The sequence below is a fragment of the Micromys minutus genome, assembly GCF_963924665.1.
Source record: "Micromys minutus genome assembly, chromosome: 19".
Lineage (NCBI taxonomy): Eukaryota > Metazoa > Chordata > Mammalia > Rodentia > Muridae > Micromys > Micromys minutus.
In genome coordinates, this window is record NC_137954.1 from 22,636,257 (window position 1) to 22,648,834 (window position 12,578).

The window sequence follows — 12,578 nt, forward strand, 5'->3', positions numbered from 1 at the left end:
AAAAAAAATTAGTTGGCTGGTGCTGAAAAGATGGCTCAATGTTAAGAGTACTAGCCTTTTTACAGAGGACCAGAGTTCAGTTCCTAGGACCCATATCTCAGCTTAAAACAGTCTTATTACTCCAGTGCCTCTGGCTTCCTTGGGTACCAGGCATGCATACAACACACTTACATACATGCAGGCAAAACACCCATACACATACACACTTATATAATTTATAACTTACATAATTATTAAAAAGTAATGTCTGACATCTCCCTAGGATAAAACAGTTATTTCATAGTTTGCTGTCTTGGTCAGTGGGTAGAGATTTTTCACAACTGTCTATTTGTCTTTCCCATTGAGATAGTTCTTTACCCACAAGCCAAGACCCAAGTTATGCTTGGCCCAATTACTTATTCTGGAAGTGGGGAGATGTCAGTGAGGTAAATTATGAATCCAATGTTAGTGAGTCCCAGCGGAGAAGCCATTCATAACCTCTCCAATGTTGCTATCTGAAAAAGGAGTTAGCAACTACACACCAATTCCCGAGGGTCAAGGAAACAAGGACCTTGTAGCTCCTTGTCCTTGGAGAACGTATGTTCTCTCTCCTCCACACAAACAACCACAGGGAGTTATCAGACACTCCCACAATGGATTATACGTCCCTCTTCTTGGGGATTTACCCTGTCTTTTGGTCAATAGTTTGTGGGTTTAAAAAGTAAGCAAGCTCTAGCAACCTAGCAGAGATCATAATCTTTTATTAGGATGGTCCTGTCCTGCTTCCCATTTACCCAACCTTGAGAAATTTCAGTGGTACATCTTGAACAATACTCTCCCTATTGAGCCATTGAATTTGTCACATTCTATTAGCTGTCTCCAAAGCTCTCTGCAGGCCATGCCTGATGATAATTGAATCACAATGTGTTCAGAGGATGGAGTGCTGCCACCAGGCCCTGACCCTTCTGTACCTTTGCCATCTGTGAAATCTCTCCTGTAATAGCATCTGGCCTGGAGAGGCATCAGGGAGCATCTCAGTGACACCAGTGTCCCATGAACACATTCCTCATCACCACAGCAAATGTTTTCCCTAAGAAATACTTTACTGTACTGTCCAATAACATCCAGGAAAATGAATGCAGGTATTTGACCTGCTAGTTACAGGGATTTTTTTTTTCCCAACACTCAGTAGAAGAAATAATTTTAATATAAAAATACGTTTCCGGGCTGGAGAGATATCTCAGAGGTTAAGAGCACTGGCTGCTTTTCCAGAAGTCCTGAGTTCAATTCCCAGCAACCACATGGTGGCTCACAATTATCTGTAATGAGGTTTGGTGCCCTCTTCTGGTGTGCAAGCATACACGCAGGCAGGACATTGTATACATAATAAATAAATCTTTTTAAAAAGTATGTTCACATCTACCACTTAAACACACCCAGCACACAGAGATGAATCTGAGAAGTACTGACGTGGTCCACAAGAAGATACTGAATAAAGAAGCTAATTTATCAGAAATACAACACACACTCAACTTAAAGGCACACAGAAGTCTTTTAATTCCTTGGGGAAACATCTCCTGGGTAACTGCATGTATTTTAGTTACCACAGAGTAATTTTATCCTTACTTGTTACCAAAACATAAAAACTGTGGCTAATGGTTTACAATTCACAGACAGAGACAATTTCATCTATTTTGATATCAAAGAAGACAAAAGTCAAAACAAGTTCTGAGAGATTAAAACAATACAACGTTCTAAGATGTCTTTTATTTATTTTATTGTTTATCTTCTAATAGCCCACAGAAGTGACAGAAAATATTTGCAGGCTAATTTTAAACATGAAATAGACAATAAGCACTAAACACTAAAAAACACAGTAATACAACTTTTACTTATTAAACTAGAAAAAATTTCCTGAAATACATTTGTTAAATTAGTCTGCAATATATTAAGAATGGAGGACATGTATTTCCTAGTAAATATTTAAATCCACGCCAGACAAAAAGAAAAAAAATTTTCTTAGGATATGAAATTTTTCAAGTCACAATCCCCTGGACAGACTAATACAAATTTATTTTCCACCTGAAGTCAGAAGTGCAAAATCATTAAAAAATAAAAATATTTCTATTGTTCTCAGGAGTCTACAGATAAATCCCACAAGTCTTCAAAGGCTTTTCAACAGAATGAAGCGCGATCTCTTGGCGAGCTCCTTGCTTACGATCTTGGGAAGCGGGGCTCCTCACACTATGGGCAAGCTGCACTGTTAGAATCGCTCCATTCTGAAAGTAGCCTTCAGAGTGAAGATCCAGCAGCGACTTCTTGCACATCACCAAGTCTGCACAGCTGCAACCTTCAGCTGGTCGTCAGGACACAGATTCAAGACAGGAAGGAGAGGCCAAACATTCCCGCTTACAGATGCCAAGGGCTTTGGGGCCAGAAATGGGCAAGTCGTAAAAAAATCGAGACGACTGGGGAACTTCAGTGCTGAGGGTTAATGCCGAGGATTCAGGGTGCTGTTGTCCCAGACGAAGGCCTTAGCTGCAGGAAGTTCTGCTATCTGGGCTGCCTGTCTACACACTTCTTTTGTCTGGCTCACCTATATTCTAAATAGCCATGCCTGATGCTCAAAGGGATGCCCCAAACAGCACCCCAGCTGCTGCAGGTGTTTCTGAATCAGAGGTCACAGGAAGCCTAGGGTTTTGTGAAATCTGGGGCACCTTGTCTAGCATTACACTTGATAATGATGACCTGAAAGTTGGTGATGTAGTTGAGGGCTGGGTTACACCCTGTTCTGCTGATTAGTAAACACCAGTTCTCCACAGAAGGAGCCACTGTAGCTTCTACCACCAGCGAAGCCATGGATTCTTGAAACCAGACTTATACAGGAAGAACTACCCACCAACCAGCTCTTTAGCCTTCCTTTCTTGTCACTGAGTGTTTTAATGTAACTAGAGCATCCTTAAGCACAGGCCCTGAGGAAGACCTTTCCTTTTGTAGGATTCACAATAGTGTTTGCCTGGAGAAAGCCCTCTCCCGGCTCACTCGAAACTGCAGACAGCTGTCCGACTTTGGTAAATCACTGTGTCGTGGTAAAAGAACCCCGTTCACCTGGGCCTCCCTTTAGGGACTTGGGAATGGAAGGTAGTGCAGTTTTCTCTGGCCGTCTACCAGGCATGGGACCCCAGGTTTCTTGGGGTACATTTGGCTGGCAATCTTAAAGAAGTCCTCAGCAGCATCGAGAGCAATGAGCCGGTCCTGCAGTTTAAAAAGAAAAAAAAGAAAAGAAAAAAGAAGGCCTGCCAAGTTAGAAACCAAGCCACATGGATGAGAAAATTTAATAATTATAAAGCCTGCCTTAGAAATAAACACCGGGCAAGTAAAACATTCATTAAAAATTTCACGTCTTAGAGACTTGCCTTTCCTCTTCATTTACATTATCCAAGATATTTCCCCCAATATTCTGTAATGTGAGTGTGTGTGTGTGTGTGTGTGTTCAAGTGAGCCTGTGTGCACATAAAGGCCAGAGGTCAACCTTTAGTGTTCTTCCTCAAGAACCACCCAAGCTTTGCTTCACTATTGTTTGAAACAGTCTCTCACTGCAAGGCACCTGACCAGCTAGGCTGGCTGGCCAGCAAACCTAAGCCATCTGCCTATTTCTCCGTGTCCCAGCCCTGGGTTTGCAAGCAGTGCCAGCACGTCAGGCTTTTAAAGTGGATGCCGGAGAACAAACTAAACCATCTCCCCAGCCCCTCCACCAATCTTGTCAATCTTAGGCTGGACAGATGCTTTGACCCTTTGACCAAAGGCTGAAACTAACCACACAACAGGAGTCATCTAAAACGCAGACTCTGGCCACAGCCTGAGCCTCAAAAGCTTTAGGTGAGATCCAGAAATTCTTCCCCTCGAAGTTTTCAGGTGGCTCTGGTACCAATGGCCACAGCTGTATACAGAGGCTGGAGCTGGTGAGGCTAGGCAGGTATCCCAGAAAATAACAGAAAAGGCAAAAGCAAAGCCAAACATGGCAGATAAGGGAGATATCCACTTACCACAATCAAGAGATACCTCTCGGAGAGCTCCCAGGTGGCTGGGAAGATAGACGTCTCTTCGGCCAGTTTTAAAAGCATCTCTCGGGCTTTCCTTGTGTTTTTAGAATCACTCATGGTGCTGAGTTTGGTCACTGACAACAAAGAGTCGGCTTCCCTTTGAAAGCCTAAGATAGAAAAAAATGAAGTCATCACTAGAGAGTGCCCATCCTGTGATACTATCCCTGTGATCACTAAAAGAACCTGCCTATCATGGTGGTGCAGGCCTTTAATCCCATAACACTGGAGGCAGAGGCAGGAAGATCTCTGAGTTCCAGGACAGCTGGGTTACAGAAAAACGCTGTCTTGAAAGCAATAAAATAAAACAAAGGAATCTTAGGTGTGAATTCTGTACGAGAACTATGGTCAAAAGCATTACTGTATTCTGCTTCCCCCACAGTGTGGTGGGAGGCTCTTTACTTAAAACTAGCTCGTGTTTTCTTTATTGGCTTTTCTTATTACCTTCCCCTCTATTAAAGGAAGTCTGAGCCCTGACTGCTCACTGCACATAAGCAGCCGTGTTCTAGAATCCCTGCACCTCTCCCAGCCCGCTCAAGTTGTCACTCAGAGGTTGGAGGACCCTACATCTTCAACCCCCATTTTCATCCTCACAGTAATCTAGTCAAGCGGTGGAAAACTAACTTTCCCAAGGACGGAAAAGACTCAAAGAATGAAAATGCTTAGACTGACTTGCGAGAAGTAAACTATTAACTCACAGCAGTACTGAACAAGTTAAGAGGGCAGAGTATCCACCTTACCCCACTGATTCCAACTAAGACACATTGGTAGCCACCTCTGGAAATCTATAATGCCAGAGGACCATGTTACCTCAAAGCAAGATAGCAAAGACTCTAAAGGTGATCACTTATTTTTGAACACTAGAGCAAGCTTATTTTTTGATGTGGGGACATAATTATTCAACCCTAGTAGAATTAAGAAAGGTCACTATTCAATGTCTACCATAATGCTGTGTATTTTCCCATCCCTTCAACTTTTTCTCCCTTTTGCTTCTTTGAGAATTTTCTACTGTGTCTTAATATCTCTTACAAACAGTATTTCTTTCACCTGCCATATTTATAAAGCTATTACTCCCTGGACAATCAATCACTCTCCATCTAATTCAATCAATGAAAAAAAAAAAAATGACAAAAACAGTAAGTAGTAACAGCCACATGACTTCACTACCCAGTGATGTCTCGGACTTGGGGACACATGAAGTCATATGGACTGGTGACAACAGAAACATCAAGAAAAACTGAGGACCTAATCAGTGCAAGGTAATTTAATTAGTCGGTGGCTGGCAATCTTTTGATAAAACGATTGTTGAGATAATCTCGTGTGCACTGTGTAATGAAGCATCACCTGTCTAGCGCTTCGTAAGCATCTTCTCCATCACCTTCCGACTGATTTCATAAAGAGCTGGATGGCCTATAGCAAAACAGGAGGGGAAAGGCGGGGCTTCTGGGCAGGGGGAAAGGCAGGGCTTCCAGGCAGAGTAAGGGACTCTGGGAAAGAGTCCGAGTCCGGAGAAAAAGTGAGTGGCGGCTCAGGAGGCAACGAGCCACAGGGCAGAACATGCATTAGTATAAATGGACCAGTTTGAGATCAAGAGCTGGTTGGGAAGAGGCCTAAGCTCAGGCCAAGCTTTTGGGATTAATGAAAGGTCTCCATTACTCCGTGGCTGGAGGGTTTGAGACGGTCCAGCCATACCATGATAGACGTGAAAAGCACATGACCAGTCGTTCCTACGGTTTCACAATCTCTCAGACTCACCCAAATCTTCTAAGATCCGTCTCCACCTGTTCCTCACTTCCCTGCGGATCTGCCGCAGGGTGTAGATGTCATAGTTGAGTCTTTGCCACTCCTGTAAAGAGATAAAAATTCACATTTACTTACACCCTCTGACCTAAAACCCTATCGAATCTCTGAACAGCAAGTTGCTTAAACATGTGGTTCTCCTCTCCACTAATCATAACATAATCCTAAAAGAAAAGGAGGCATGCATGTGGCAGAGTTGACAGGAACGCCATCAGCTGCCACTGCTGAAGAATCTCTCTGCTTCTAGGTGATGTCATCTCTAAATGTGACTTAGACTTTCTGATTATCAGTGCCCTCCACTGCACTGAACTTAACTGGAAAATGTGGTTAGCGAGAGTAAAGTTTCTATGTAAGACCGTCAAGATTTAAGGTATAAAATATTAGGACAAAGGTTGTCTCAGCAGCTTGTCTTTCCATACCAGAGGACCAGAGTTCAGATCTCCAGCACCCTGTAGCTGCCCAGTGGGTGTAGGGCTAAGTCTCTAATACTAGTGCTCAAAGCCAGATATACTGGGGGGAGGCAGTGCCTTCCTGGATCGCTAGACAAGCCAAATTGGGGAGTCCTGGTTTCAAGTGTGGCACCCTACCTCTATGACTAAGATAAAAAGTGACTGAGGAAGACTGCTCACATCAGCATGTGCGTGTGCATGCTCACTTTCGTGCACTCGAGCTCACAAACGCACACACACACACATGCAAAAGAAAGGAAAAAAATGTCAATGACTGCCTACAATAAAGACTTAATAAAACCCAGGTATTTGGAGCAATTTGATAAAGAAAGTAAAGCTCTTATAATTTATATGATGAATCAAAGATATTCCAGGTAATAAACACTAGAAATGGTTTTTGAACAGAAGTTTTACTCCAAAGTTCATGAACAGAAAATACCAAGAATCTGTATCTCAGCTTGTTAATAGGATGGTATATAGAGTTCTAGGAGTCGCAAGCATCCTGATCTTAGCGACACTCTTGATATGGCAAACTGTTCGGGCACGTGGGAATCCATGAAAGGGTTTCCATTCTGGAAAGTCCTTTATCCACTTTTGGGTAACGTGGGCACCATGTTGATCCTAACACAGAATCTGGATCTTAGGTCTGCACTACCCTAAGCATTCTCTAATGGCAGTGGGTCTCTACCTGTGGGTTGAGACCCCTTTGGGGGTCATATATCAGATATTTACACTATGACTTGTAACAATAGCAAGTTATAATTATGAAGTAGCAACAGAATAATTTTATGGTTGGGAGATCAGCACACATAGGAACCGTATTAAAGAGTAATGGTACTGGGAGGGCTGAGAACCGCTGTCTTCGGGTGTCACGGGCTTACAGACAGACTTATCTGTGAAGAAGCTCATTTTATAGTGAACACCTTTCCCTTTCTTGGAAACAACACAACTGTCCTCACTCTCAGCTTCAGAGAACAGCATTTTAAACGTTTGATTTAAGACTCAAGCTATTTAATATTTTGACTCCTGCAACTGAAAAGGCTTCAACAACGCCGTTCATTTCCTGCTAAATTCTTTTCAAAACAGACTTACCTTGCAGATTGTCATTCGACGCTCATGCCTAGCTCGGGGAAATAAGCTTAGCTGCCATTGGAATGCACTGGAAGATACCACTTTGGAAAAGAAAAAGCTAACAAAAAAATGCTTTGTCATTGCTGCATTTGAGACTATCTGAGGGCACACCGTAAGAAGAGAACAGGCTTTCTGCTATACTCTTTAAGGCAGAAAGGTGTGATTTCCTACTCCTTAAAAAATAAAATAATGATAAAAAGAAAAAGAGCAGAGGGCATGTGTACAAGTGTGTAGTGTCTACAGTCAAAGACAGAAAGCTCTTGGAAGGGAGGGTAGCTAACTAAGTCATCTGGAAATCACGGAGAGACGGACAGCTCAGCAGTTGGGAATACTAGCTGCTCTTCCAGAGGACCACAGCACACGGTAGCACACACCCCTCTGAAACTCCAGTTCCAAGCAGCTCTGATGCCCTCTTCTGGCCTCTGGGGGCACTGCATGCACATAATATACAGACGTGTGTAACACCCATACACCAACAGTATTTTTTTTATTTAAAAATAAATAATATGCAACCGTGGCCTCATCTCAGCATCACATTAAAGCATACCTAGACAGCCCCTGCCCCCTAACTGCATAAACTATGAAGGAAAAACTTGAACCATGGTCTTTAAAGCAGGAAGACCTCATAGTACTCATGTGATGACTCAAAGCAACCTACTGTGCTGAGCCAGAATGTCTGCCCAGGTTTGGATCCAGGCCCACTGGCAGCCTACTCCACTGCCTATGCCTCACCTACAATACTACCTACACCACATGGCTTACTACGAGGCTCGGTTTCTATGACCTTCAAATGGAAGTCAGCATACACCCTCCTCCAAGTCAGTGTAGATACAGTTTAAACACACACACACACACACACACACACACACACACACACACACACACACAATACCAAGAGGCTGCAGAGGTGGCTCAGCAGCTAAGAGTACTCACTGCTCTTGCCCAAGACCTGAGTTTGGTTCCCAGCACTGATGTCAAATGTCTCACAACTGCCAGTGTGTCCAGACCTGAATCCTGCGAATTCCAACAGAGAGCTCATCCGCCCTCCAAGAGTCCATCCCCGGTGACAAGGTTTGCTGTGCTTGAATACTCCTAGCTAACCAAGAACAGTCCACATGGCACATCCCCAACTCCTGGCTGTGATTGACTACCTGAAAAGACTCTGCAAGGAAAAGTTCCAGAGCTGTCAGGGCAGAACCAGGGTACGAGGAAGAAAATTCAATAAGAGAGGGCCAATAAGGGCTGAGAAGATGGCTCAGTGGTTAGGAGCACTTGCTGTTCTTGCAGAAGACCGAGGTTTGGTTCTCAGCACTCACTTGGCAGCTCACATCTCTTAACTCCAATTCCAGGGGCTCTGATGCCCTCTTCTGGTCTTTGAGGGCACTGAACGCATGTGACAGTCATACATGCAGACAAAACACCCATACACATAAAAATAAATAAATAAACCTTGACAGGGAAGGAAGGGTATAAAAGTCTGTAAGAGCCAGAAATGACAACCCGTAGTCCCCTGTCACAACAGTTCCAGAGGGCTGTCATGTTTTCAGGGCCAAGAGTCTCAACCCCTAGGCTGAGCTAGTGACTACCAGGGGTCAAGAATCCCATACCTGGGTCCTGTGCCCGGACAGTAACACTAGAGGATGCAAGTGGACTGAGCCTTCCTACATCCCTTCTTACTGTCACCAACCACTGTGGAGATAAAGGATAAAGGCCACCAGGGACAGGCTTCTTACCTACTCACGATCTATGCATGAGCAAGCGAACACTCACCAGCTGACACGCCCTCGGGTCCCAGCCTCCCCACTGTAAACACCCTACACATAGATGAATGGCTTCCACACATCCACTTCACCCACTGCCGTTACCTTCTTTTGACAATACTGCAGCTCTGAAACTAGGAGAAGCCTGAGCAAGTGAACGGAACCGAAAATTGGATTTAATAGAAGGACTGGTCAGGAGACCAAACTCCCCTTAAACACGGGGCTCCAAGTAACAGAGTGAATGTGAGGCAGATGAGGAACGGCAACACATAAAATCTTCCCCAATTACAATTCTTCTGAACTGGGGGGGGGGGGGGGGGAGCTATTTCCTCATGCTAGGAAGGAACAAATTCTTGATGCGCTTCTAGAACTCTTAAATTTTAACGATTTGCTTTTTTTTTTTTAAGTTCGACACAACCTGAAAATAAAAATTCAAAATCCGTTAAAGAACTTTCATCAGAGGATTTCATTCCATTAAGCACCAAACATTAGGTTTCCCTGTCTGAACTTGTACTTGTTTTCCCGTAATTTCCGAAGCGGTGTGTTGAGGTCAGCGTGCTGTGGTGACCTTAAATATTAGAATGAGGGAAGTAGCAAGGATCTGGCAAAAAGAATAATGCAAGATTAATTCCAAAAAACACCTGGGAACTGAGCCAAATTCTGTGTGGCTGAAATGAACACCTGGGGATGGGTTTTTTGGGGATGGGTTCCCCCCCGGGGGGGGGTGTTTCTTCTCTTTAGGTGGTCCAGATCAGAACTAACTGATACAAAGGTTAAAACCACATCGTTGAAGAGAGAGAACAAAGTCATCTTACGTCACCATCGTCCAGCTTTGAGTGCCGAATCTGGCCCTGAAGAGGAGCATTAATTTAAACTCCTTAGACCCTGTGGTAGTGTGAATGAAAATGGCCCCTACAGGCACAGGCTGTAGGGAGTGCCAGGATTGGAGGTGTGACCTTGTTGGAGGAAGTGTGACTCGGGGCGAGCAGGAGGAGTTTTCAGCTGTTCAAGTCAGTGTCTCTTCCGGAGGCCTGCCTATCCCGATGCAAAAGATGTGGAACTCTCAACTCCTCCAGCACCATGCCTACCCTCATGCTGCCATGGCGACAAAGAACTAAACCTCTGAACTGTAAACCATCTACATTCCACTCCGCCTTCAAGATTCAGCTCAAATTGCCACCACCTCTTCCAGCTTAACTGAGAATAATGGCTTCTCTTGCACTCTCTCAGCCCCTTCATGAACAACGTTGTAGGTTTACTGTCTGCACACTGCTACATCGGTATGGGCAGGATGTCCTTCACTACTGGAGTGTAGGCTCCTTAGACACTAGAACTAGTTCATCCATGGAGCATCTGCCAGTGGGTTTGCTGAGCTCAAAGTGCACATAAGATGCACGAGGAAGCCAAGTTTTGTAGGTGATGTAGTATCTTTTTTAAATCTAGAAACAGCACTACACCTTATTAGAAAACACACACACACACACACACACACACACACACACACACACGAGCTAGCTAGATGACTCGGTAAATAGAGGGCTAAGTTTCATTCCCAGGATTCACATGGTGGAGGCAGACAGCCTACTCTCACTGCCTGTCCTCTGACATGCACATGTGCGCTGGTAGCACGGGTGTATGTGCACACGTGCAGAATAAATAAATATAAGGAAATGTATACTGTATGATCCTCTCCTATTGTGAACACAGCACATTTATTTCATAAGGTATTTTGGCTCACATATATTTGGAAAACAATGAATTCAATGAAGATAAGATAGAATAAAACCAAACTACCCATTAGCCCTCCCCCTCTATCTATGATCAGGCATTTGAGAGCTGGAAGGTACTTTCCAGACATGGTTCTTTCACACTGTGTCACAGGCCCTAACCTGCCTGTCTATATTCAGCACCATGTTCAGAAGAAAATCCAAGAGGATTTACGGTAGAAAGCTATCAGGTGAGACTCTATGTGGTAAACCACTCAGCTAATTGAGTAGAAAAACCTACATTTAAATCCAAGACTCTTTGCTTCCCAAATCCCATTATTTCTCAAGGGGTTGCCACTTAATCAGACCCAAATTTAACCCACAATATTGTTCCGCTATCACCAATGTGGTGTGGAAATGAGGCTGCAAGGGGACATAACGTGCGTCTTTCAAAACTGATATCTGCTGGCCTTCCGGTCCAGGGAGCAGAAGAGCAGCTTTCTTCTGTTCTCTAGCTGCTCCGCCGGGAGAAGGCCAATGCAGCCGGATCTCGTGCAACCTGGTTCCAGAAACAAACTGGGGGGACTTGGCAAGGAAGGGGGGTGACAGACAGCCAATTATGCAAAGGAAGACCAGAGTTTCCTCTAAACATCTCTAGACTGGACAGGGGCAAGGCCACCTGAGCAGAGGGGGCATCGCCTTTCAGTGCCCTCAGAGCTTGCTTTCTCTGCCCATCAGACATGGTGTGAGGCAGGAAAGATAGGATTATATTTCATTGTTCCTAGACAGCTGCTCCATTCATTGCCATCGGCCTCTGCCTCATCCCAAGGGACAGAGAAACCCAGTACTTAAAGGATAAGTATCAGCCTAGATGAACCTCTGAGGAGCGGGGAGATGAGGAATTCAGTCCCAGAGGGGTCCGTGTCCTGGCACGTGAGCTTATGGGGACTCTGGGACTCGTCTTCCCCACGTCTGGCTTTATGACTTCAGTCACTGAATGTCCCTGCTATGGGGCACCCCGCCTAAGAAAGGAGGGTTTAGTTGCTGGTAACCAGAGCCTTTTCAGCTGACTGGGTCAAACTCTGCTGAAGGTCTCACTAGCCTCAGGAGACCCTCCTTCAGTAACAGGAGGAGCAGCTTCTGCTGTTGGAGCTGCCCCCGTGAGCCTGAGGGACAAGGCTTTGCACACTTCCAGGTGTTGAGTTTCATCACCGCCTGTGGACGTGGGGAGCTAAGCAATGCGCTCTGTGAGCTGCTTTACAGTCAACACCTCTCCTGAGGGCCACATGCTTACAGCTGTGTTCTAGGAACTTGGGAGCGGCTCAAAATGGTTGGTACTGCTGACCAAAGCACATCTAAAGCATGCTAATGTCCCTGTTTTCTGAATGGGAAGAACCATGAAATTTGATTATACACATTCAGGCCATTTTTTTCCCCAAATTTCCTTACTTCTAGTCACCTTTCCCACACCCAGACCACCCAGATGTTAGCCATAAATACCCTAAACCATATCCTGGAAGAGGAATGGCTGAGGCCTGCTCTCCAGACGTCACACTCTTGGCTGCCTCCTGAGTAAACTCTCCCTATTTTGAAAAACCCATAATTTCAACACATATTGTACCGCACCCCTTTAATCCCAGCACTTAGGAGGCA

The 12,578-nt window shown here is 44.7% G+C and overlaps 1 protein-coding gene across 1 annotated transcript in view; it reads right to left on the bottom strand.

Moving 5' to 3' along the window:
• Positions 1 to 1,512: 1,512 nt before the first annotated feature.
• Positions 1,513 to 12,578, bottom strand: part of MREG (melanoregulin) — a 48,980-nt gene continuing 37,914 nt past the window's right edge. The window contains exons 3-5 of the mRNA XM_080933494.1: positions 5,835 to 5,925; positions 4,026 to 4,189; positions 1,513 to 3,234 (exon numbers count right to left, since the gene is read on the bottom strand). Of these exons, the coding sequence (XP_080789620.1) occupies positions 3,100 to 3,234; positions 4,026 to 4,189; positions 5,835 to 5,925 (390 nt within the window). The 3' untranslated portion in view covers positions 1,513 to 3,099. The remainder of the gene's footprint in view (positions 3,235 to 4,025; positions 4,190 to 5,834; positions 5,926 to 12,578) is intronic.